This window comes from Frankliniella occidentalis, unplaced genomic scaffold, assembly GCF_000697945.3.
Source record: "Frankliniella occidentalis isolate FOCC.00 unplaced genomic scaffold, Focc_3.1 Scaffold490, whole genome shotgun sequence".
In the NCBI taxonomy this organism is placed as follows: domain Eukaryota; kingdom Metazoa; phylum Arthropoda; class Insecta; order Thysanoptera; family Thripidae; genus Frankliniella; species Frankliniella occidentalis.
This window is the reverse complement of record NW_026267608.1, coordinates 107,558-117,105: the sequence shown is the minus strand read 5'-3', so window position 1 is coordinate 117,105 and position 9,548 is coordinate 107,558. Positions and strand designations below refer to the sequence as shown.

The following is a 9,548-nucleotide window of genomic DNA, read 5'->3' as shown; positions in this document are numbered from 1 at the left end:
CAATGGGCCCCGCCCCGGAGGTGGGGCAGAGGTGGGCCGCGGCCAGCACAGCGTACTTGTTCGCGCCGCCCGACTGTTTCTCTTGGCTGCACACGTTTACGAGGACGCGGGGCGGCGAAGGGGGCACCACCGTCTGCGATCTTGCTTATGTTCGGCTGTTCCGACTTGAGAGACAAGAGCGGGCGGACACGTATGTGCAGGGAGGAGGGCGGGGGCTGCTGGGTATTGCGATTGGCAGCACCGCACACCTGCAGCACGCCCGCGCTGCCCGCGGTGGCGGCGGCTCGGCGGTGACGACCGCCCGCTGGTATGCCGCGCTCCTGCGCCGGCTCCTGCTCGAGCCGCGTACGGCGTACGCAACACACGCTCCGCGCTCCGTGCGGCTTCCCTCGGGGCTTGCCTCATCGGCGCGCTTGGTCAGAGCAGCAGCAGCAGCAGCAATAAGCAACAGGCCTGGGAAGTGACTGTGCGAGATAGAGGTGGTCTCGTAGCTGCGGAGGAACTGTGGGAGGGGCCCAGACCGAGGCCGGGGCCCCCGGCAGGCTGGCAGGCCCGCTGCGCACGGGTGCGCGCCGCCCGCCCGTGTGGCCTACCCCGCGCGGCGCCCGCCCCGACCCACTCGACCGCTCGGCGCCTTGCTCTGCTCTGCTCGCTCTGCTCAACGCTCGGCGCCCCCCGCAGGGCACCAGGGCACTTGCTCTGCTGCTGATAGCAGAGTGCAGCAGCCAGGCTGGCCGTCCGTCCGTGCCGCGGGGGCAGCCAGGAGCCAGGGCGCCGCGGCCGAAATAGACGTTCTTCTTCGCCGCCGCGCTCCCTCTCTGCTGAATGGGCCCCCCTCCACACCACACTGCCCCTCGCTGGCGCCTGGCGCCTGGCACCGCACACGGTCCAATAACACACACACACACACACTCACACACACACTCACACACACACTCACACACACTCGCCCGCGCGCACGCCGCTGGCTACTTGGGCGCGCGGACTCTAACATGTGGGCTCGTGGGAGGATGTTGATGCTACGGTTGTAGGGGGTGGGGGTGGTTGTTGGCATTCCACGTGCGCGCCAGGCAGAGGCCAGGCGCCAGGCGATCGCCTCGCAAGCCGACGGCCGTTGCGCTGGCCACCTTTCGGCCTGCCTTATACCTGCCTCTTTGATGTCGCCGGCCTAGTCGCGGTGACTAATCCCCGGCCCCCAACCACCCCCGCTGCTGCCCGCCAATCGGGTGGCGACGACGACGACGGCGACGTATTCGATCTCTAACGACAAGCGTTTCTTGTGTTGTTGCAGACGAGCCCCGGATGCGCTCGGGGTCGTGGGACGACGGCCGCCACCACCACAACCACCACGGCGCGGCGAGCCGCACGCTGAGCTCCGAGGAGAGCTGGTGCTCCGCCTCGGCCTCGGACCGGGAGCTGGAGCTGTCGTCGGACGAGGAGAGCGAGAAGAGCTCGAGGTGAGACTAGTAACAAATTTCAAAGAATTCATCGCCAAGTAACAGTTGTCATTTCACCGTACGATAACACTTCCGATATCCTTGCAATATTATTTGTGTTTCGCACGGTCTCAATCAATCAATTTTCAATATAATATACTTTTTTGACTATCGCTCGATAGTCTCATGTTTGCCCGCTTGTTGACGTGTTGTCTGTCTGCAGGAGCAATGGCCAGCTGAGCGCCACCCTCAACAAGGCGCGCACGCTGTGCGACAAGTGGCGAGGGGGTGGCCAGCCAGGCCAGCAGGGCCAGCCGGGCGGCGGCCAGGGCGCCATGCCCGAGCCGCAGGACCCGCACGGCCCCCAGGGCCCGGGCCAGGGCCAGGGCGGCGGGCCCCAGCAGCCGCTCGCCCCCCAGGGCGGCGGGCCCCAGGGCCAGGGCCGCCTCCTGCGCTGGTTCTCCATGCGGCGCGGCTCCAACCACTACGAGGTGGAGGGCCAGGGCCCGGGACACGGCGCCGGCTCCACCGCGGAGCGTCCGGAGCGCAAGATGCCCCTTCTAGCGGAGGTGAGTGAGGGCGAGCAGGTGGACTCCAGCGACAGCGCGCCGCTCATCCCCACCTCGGCCTCCTCGTCGCCGCAGCACGGCCCGCACGGCAAGGTGAGCACCGCCCCGCCGTACCGCCGCGGCCCGCCGGACGGACGGCGCACGCCACGCACGCTGCATCTGCATGCACGTCTACTTCCAGTTACTACATGTGCCGCATCTCCGTCGACCGCTAAGTGTACCGTGAAGACTTACCGTGGAAACCCTTTTTTGGCTTTTTATTATTTCTTCTTGCGGGTTGTGTAACAACGCCTTGGATTTAGGAAAAGGGGCGGGGCGGGGCGGGGGGTCTGCATGAACCTGTAAAAAATAGCTGACTTCATAAGGTTTTTCGGTCTCGCTGTCACTATCTGTGGCGTGTTATTCAATTCACCCTACCTACAGAGATATCGGCAGAGGGGTAGCAGTGTAGCTGAAACCTAGAGGCGTGTTTCAAATGAGGGGTAGTTTCACTTGTAGGGATGAACCACCAAGTACTCACTTCAGACAGTTCGTAGGCCTTGCCACGTCTGTGAGGGCGAGGGCGCGAAGGGCGCTCAACCCCTCTACCCTTAAAAAAAACCTTGTGGTAGAAATCAAAATATCCTGGCTAATTATTTTGACAACCATCCAATCACGGATTTCTCAAAATTGCTATTGGTTTGTCAGTCTTTTTGGACCGACACTATTTAAATGTATGCGCTCCCCTTGCGGTAGTGCATTGGAGGGTGATCTTATCCACTTAAACATTTAAACCATTTCTTGTCTCTTATTATTGAACCGTGGGAACCAAGTGATTATCTTTGGGGGAAGTTGGTAGGGAGAGAGTAGGGTGAGATAAGTGCATGTTGGAAAGTTGTTTTAACTTTGTGTGTTGGTGGTTTCTATTTCATTTGAAATATTATGAATGTTTGGGAAATGGGATATGTTTGTAGAAATTATTGGAATGTTTGGGTTGTGTTTGTGTTTTTGTTTTTTGTAAAACTTCTAATAATGTTAACTAGTTACAGAAGCCTCAATTGGGGGTTTTTGTAGCAGTGTTTCTTGCCTGTATGTACAGTTTTTGTGTTAATTATGAAAGTTAATACCAGCATCGTGTTTCCGTAAGGAACATACTATATTACTCATACTCTTATTCACAAATTGGTCCTTGTGGGCTGTGGCATTCTGTCTGAATTCCTCGCCACCCTCTCCCCTAAAGTTTGGCTGGGTGCCACTTGTGATCCTTTGCGTGGTGTGTTTGTGACTCACAGGGATTCCTCTCATTCCCCGCTGTGACAGTATCCCCGCGGCCGAGCTCGTGAGCGTGTGTCCGTAGCTCTCTCTGCAGATTTTCAAAAGTCTACTTAAAGCTTTGTGCTTGAGTGGTGCCTTGCCATTTGTGCTAACATCTTCATGCATACACATATATCTGTGTGCTGAATTGATTACTGTCAAGAGTTTTGTGACAGATTTGTTGTCTTTAAATTCAGTAATGATAATCTGGACATTTTGTCCATTTACAAATTCACCTTTATATTTCTGTAAATATGGGTTTCCTGAGAGAAAAGTTGAAAAGTAAACTGAATTTCAGCAAAAGACGTCATAGTTTCTGTGTGAAAAATACTTCTACAGCACTACCGGTATGAAGTTGTCTTCTCTATAATTCAAATCAATTTGAAGTGTACTTATTGTTTGTGAATGTGCATGGATTAGTGTGTGATTTTACTTAAATTATTTCAACTTGTAGTGTCTGTATGTTTTTATATTTCAATATTGTTCAATTTCATCTTAAAGTCAATTGTCTATTTTTATATTTTCCTCATTATCTCCATTTTGTGTTTCTAATTTTATGTTTAATTTTGTCTGCAGGTCGATGAGGAGAGCACATTAGGACTAGCTGGATTAGTCTTATTCCCACGAAGACAACTTCCTCCTTCACTTCCCCCTGCCCCATCTAACTTAACTCCTCAACAGCTGAAGAGAAGATATATTGTAGCAGCAATAGTGCATAGCGAGAATTCATATGTAGCAACACTGCAGCGACTTGTGAATGTAAGTTTTGTTCTTTATTGCAGCTTAATTGCTGTTGTATTATTGAGTGAGTCACACGTTCTTTATCAATCTGTTATCAATTTCAGGATTATAAAAAGCCACTTGAAGATAGTCAACCCCCAATTCTATCTGCTTCAAAAATCCAAACACTCTTCCATCGTCTGCCAGAAATACTTCAATGTCATACCCTCTTTAGGATAGCACTAGCAGAAAGTGTGAGGGCATGGGATCGTGATGAGAGACTAGGAGATGTTTTTGTTGCTAGTTTTAGCAAAGCAATTGTATTAGATATTTATTCTGGTTTCATCAATAATTTTTCTGTTGCTATGGAATTAGCAAAGCAAGAATCAAAACGGAAATCAGCATTAGCAGATTTTTTCAAGGTATCGTTCTTTCTTACCCATTGTGTGAATGATTACAAACTCAACACTACTATTCAATGATTAATTATTTTATTTTTATTTTTCACAGGTGAAGCAAATCAGCTCCCATGATAGGTTGTCCTTCTTTGGATTGATGGTTAAGCCTGTTCAACGATTTCCTCAGTTCATTTTGTTTTTACAAGTAAGCCTTTTCTCTCCTTGTTCAAAGTGGAAGTACTCCTTCTTCATTGCTTAATCTATTAGACAATTGTTTCATTGTGAATTTTATAATCTTTAATTAGGATCTCCTGAAACATACACCTCAAGGTCACCATGATAGGATGTCTCTTCAACTTGCTCTGACCCAGTTAGAGTCCCTAGCTGAAATGCTCAATGAAAGAAAAAGAGAGGCTGAACAGTTCCAAGCATTTCGAGAAATGTTGCGACTTGTTTCTGGCAAATTCAGTGCTAGGCCACTTGCTGCCAGTGATGGAAGTCGGTGTCTTCTGAGGGAAGATAATGTCCAACAACTGGTAGGAAACCATTCATCTTCATTATTCCTATGAGTAATTAAATTTTGTTTTATCTTTCTTTTTGCATTCTGGCACTGATTGACAATTCTTTGTTTAGGAATTTAATGCCCAAGGTTTAATATCCAAGACAAAATCAAGGCGATTGCTGCTACTAAATGATTTATTAGTTTGTGTGGCTGTTAGTCCCAGCCAAAGACTGTCACTGAAATGGAGTTGTCCAGTTGCTGATATTGAGGTAGAGTTTACTTCACATTTAAGCTTTTTGGAATTCTTATTCAATTCAAATTTAATTCATCAAGTCTTCTTTTAGGTTGTTGATAATAGCACATCTCCAACTCTTTCAAGACTTCTTACTGCTGGGCAAAATAAGGGTGGAAGCCTGAAGTCAAGTGGAAGTGGAGACTCTTCTGCCATTCACGGTCCTCACAATATTGAGAAAGGAGCTGATGGCCTCTGTGCGGAGATGGGTGACCTAATGCATGACTTTGAAGTTGTCAGTAGAATACAGGATTTAGTGGCACAGCTGCGTGGAAATTATTCAGTAAGATAATTTTGTGTTTGCTTGATATTTAGTCAACCAACAATGTGTGGTATATGTCTGTGGATAGAACTTAAATTAAACTTCCCTTATTTCAGGAGTTGAATACTGAAACAACCAAAAGCCTCCTTTCCAGTATTCAAGCTCAAATTCAGCAGAGAGATGAAGAGATGGCATGGCTTGATTCATGTTGTTTGCAGCTTAAGAGGAGGGATGATACTCTTACTTTCCAAATGGAATCGCCTTCTTCAAAACAAGATTGGATCACTGGTAAATTGAATACATTTGTATTTTTTACTGAACACAGGGTCAAGTTTGTCAGCTAATACCTATTGTAATGTTCTCAGAACTTCGATTAGCTCAGCTGGCTCTGGATGCTAATAATTCACCAGCGTGGGAGGTTCCTGAACAGGAGCGTAGACCATCAACAAAAATGCCCTTGTTTGTCCGAGCGCGGCCTGTTGTTAAAACTCACCACCATTCTGAGGTAGAGCATTCCTGGCGGACCACCGTATCTTCTATTCCTGCTTTTCTCAAGCTCTTACATTTAAATTTGTAAACAAAACTGATGTTTCCTGCCTCCTCTTATTAGGTGAGATGTGGCTGCTATTACACTGTGTCTGCCAGCAAGGCATCACTTCGTCAAGCATCCCGCAAAGGCAGAGCTCGTAGTTCAAGTTATTTATGGGTCTGCACCAGCGATGGCGTTAGTTCCCATATTGCTGTCATGACCGTCGGCACTGGTCGTGAAGTTGGTCTGCGTGATGCAGGTCTAAGAGATGCAGGCAGTCTCAGCCTTGCTGAGACTTCTGTTAGTGCCATGGAATTTGTACGTGGTGATGGCAGCAGCAGTGACACTAGTCCTGACAGTGTTTGGATAGGAACCGAGAGTAAAAAGTGAGTATTTAAGATCACTTTAATTTACTTGCATGCACAAAATTATTTGATAAATCTTTTCTAAATTATTTTTTTCTCACATTTTAGGCTTTTGGTGTATGCTGCTGTTGATCCGGAGACTCCACAAGAACTTGGCAGTGTAACACTGACAGCTGGTGTCACTCATATACGTGCTCATTGTGACTCAGTATTTGTAGCATTAAATAATGGATCACTGCTAGTTGTAAGAAGAAAAGCTAGTTCAGCAGAAAGCAGTGTTGCGGGTTGGGCACTACATGATGTTGTAACTGTAACCTTAGGAACTGACCCTGTGGCATATCTCTTGCCCATAAATTTGTGCTTATATGCAGCGTGTGGCAACAAAGTTTTTGTTTTGAGTGCTTTAACAGGAGAGGTTCAGGTAAGAAATTTCACTGTATCATTCTTGTAACAATTATATGATAAGTATGTATCACCCTGAAACATCTTTGTTATTTTTCTTTAACAGAAACACTTTAGTGTTGCACATGGGGGAGGCAGTGTCCATCTCCTGGCACATTCTGGAATAGGCCTATGGATTTCACTTCTTGGATCAAGCACAATCTGCTTATATCATACTGAAACATTTAAGCATTTACAGGTAGGTTTTTAGGCAGTTTTGATTTGGTATTGTCATCTTACTAATCAACCAATGAATGCCTTAAGGCAAGCTTGCTACACGCCAGTCGGCCTTTTTCTTTATAAAAAGCTTTAAAACAATTAAATTTTATACCTAAACTATGTTTGTGTTTTTCAGGACATAAATATTGCTTCAAATGTTGTAAGGGTGACAACAGGTGCCGGTTGCACCGGCTGTGTTGGTTGTGTGGGATGCTCTAGCTGCCCTCAAGGAGACTGTGCTAATAACAACAGAACCCAAAGCAACAGTACTAGTTCCTCAGCAGGTGTCAGTGTAACTGCTCTCCTAGCTGGTAGAGGACTTCTTTGGGTTGGAACTAATGTTGGAATTGCATTGACAATCCCCTTACCAAGATTAGAGGGAGTTCCAATTATAAGTGGACGAGTCAATATATCTTACCATGCCCACTTTGGTCCTATCACTTTTCTGCTAGCTCTCCAGCCTCGACCTGGAAGGGCCTCAAGACTGCATGCTCAACCAGATGATAGTCAAGCACAAGAAGAACAACCAATTGAACCTCAGAAGGTACTTACCTATAAATAATTGTTTCAGTTCATCTATTAAGAAACCCAACAAGTTACATTTCATTCATAGTGTTCAGATTTTAAAAATCAAGATCCACTGAATTTTTTTCTGCAACTGAACACACAGTTTTTTATTTTTTATTTTGTAGGACACTGAGGAAGCATCCACTGAAGTAAACGATTCTGAGGAGAGAAAAAGACGAGATGCTGCTCGTCTTCGCCACCAGCTAACTAGCAACAGCAGTCCTGTGGTTTTAAGACGTCGGCACTCAAAACAACCACCCTCTGACATCGTGAGCAGGCGTGCTTCAAAGACTCTTCCCAGGGGATTAGGCATGTTCTCAACTTCCACTACCTCATCTCAAGGTAAGTTAACGTTTCCATTATTGAAATTTTTTATGTGTATAACTTTAACTTCACTTTTGTTGTGAAATGCCTATTCTTCAATAGTTTAACTATTGAAAACAAATAGCATCCAAGTAAATTTCTATATACTATATTATTTGCTTTTCAGGTTCAGGAGAAGCTTGCGATGTTTATGGACTCTATGGTGAATTAATGTATGTGAAGGACTATGATGGCGAGGAAACTGTCACTGATCCTGCATATGAGTCACTGAGGCGCAGTGACCCAGAGTTGGCAGCCATTCCAGGGAAAGTTAGCACACTTGATCGCCAGCTGAGGCTTAAGGCAAGCCGGCCACGATCATTGGACTTGTCTAATTGGTCTGTTGATTCTCGCACCTCCTCTCTGTATACATCTTCAGGCTCTGAGGATAGCCGTCCAGTATCCAGACAAAACAGTATGGCTAGTGATAGCCAGTCACACGCTACCAACCAGACTCTTGCTCGTAACCAGCAATCAAATGACTCAGATCAGCCAACTGCTTCACAGCAAGCTTCAAATAAAACTAAATCTAAGCCAAAAGAACGTGCTGTGGAAGGACCCCGTAGGACTGTTATCACTCTGATGGGTGGAAGGGGTTATGTTAATTGGAGACAATCTTGCTGTCCTACAAGTAATGATAGACGGCGAAATTCCAGTGCTGTAAGCAACGGCAATGGTAATGCAAACAGTAAGGAACCAAATAGTAGTGATGCCCATCTTGTTGTATGGGAAATGAAACTATAGGAAATTTTTAGAAGGCAGTAGCAACACAGTTTTAATCAAATACACAATGTACCTTAATCTTTTAAGAAAGCATGTTTATTTTTAACAAGATTTTACCATGCGTGTGCCGAACAATTAGATGGTCTCTGTGTAATTTATTTATCTGTCTTGTGTTTGTTATTGCCATCTTATATCAATCTATGAACGGATTAAATTTTGGTTTATAAAATGCTAGTCACATAAAATAGATGTATGTGCCCAGTGCTCACATTTGGCACCAATTCAGATATCAGTCAACATACAAAAATTATTTGACCTCTGTTGTAGCATGTCTTTATTTGATGTGTACACCAGTATTTTTAAATCATGTCTCTCTACATTAGCTCCCGTTTTAATGTATAGGTATAGAGTAAATTTGATAAAAATCGATATTCAGAATTCTTTACTTAATCAAACTTTCTTTACTTTTTGTCAAAGTAAGATATGATGACGGAAATTAATTTCTTTTAAATTAACTGTGATAGTATCACAATTTGGGTAACTAAAATTCAAAATGCAGCAGGTACACTACAAAAATTTGCCATTAGTACAACACTGCACATCAAAAGAGTTTCTAACTACCTATTAAGCATGTGATAATTTTTATGATATTGAGTGAACTTACTTGTGCTCTTGCAAAACTTTTGGTGTACTTATTTCCCAAACTTTTTATTAGTATACAGCACATTTGCACCAATCTCATTGGTGTATTTCCAGTGTTATTGTTTTCTTAGTGAATAATCAGTGTACATATTTCATGTAGATTTTGCATATTGCAGCTCAGTATTGGCAGCATTTGACCCTAGTCGTTATATGTATAAATGTGTATG

General features: G+C 45.6%; 1 protein-coding gene across 3 annotated transcripts in view; it reads left to right on the top strand.

Moving 5' to 3' along the window:
• Nucleotides 1–9,548, top strand: part of LOC113209087 (rho guanine nucleotide exchange factor 10) — a gene marked incomplete at its 3' end in the record, with an annotated part of 20,645 nt that extends 11,097 nt beyond the window's left edge. Inside the window, 16 exon segments of one of the 3 annotated variants that reach the window (XM_052275007.1) lie at nucleotides 1,292–1,457; nucleotides 1,660–2,005; nucleotides 3,875–4,057; nucleotides 4,144–4,440; nucleotides 4,529–4,621; nucleotides 4,722–4,952; nucleotides 5,050–5,187; nucleotides 5,263–5,493; nucleotides 5,589–5,760; nucleotides 5,838–5,977; nucleotides 6,083–6,387; nucleotides 6,475–6,787; nucleotides 6,875–7,006; nucleotides 7,163–7,570; nucleotides 7,719–7,935; nucleotides 8,084–9,548. In XM_052275007.1, coding sequence (XP_052130967.1) covers nucleotides 1,303–1,457; nucleotides 1,660–2,005; nucleotides 3,875–4,057; nucleotides 4,144–4,440; nucleotides 4,529–4,621; nucleotides 4,722–4,952; nucleotides 5,050–5,187; nucleotides 5,263–5,493; nucleotides 5,589–5,760; nucleotides 5,838–5,977; nucleotides 6,083–6,387; nucleotides 6,475–6,787; nucleotides 6,875–7,006; nucleotides 7,163–7,570; nucleotides 7,719–7,935; nucleotides 8,084–8,700 — 3,978 coding nt within the window. In that variant the 5' untranslated portion in view covers nucleotides 1,292–1,302. 3 annotated transcript variants of the gene reach the window in all.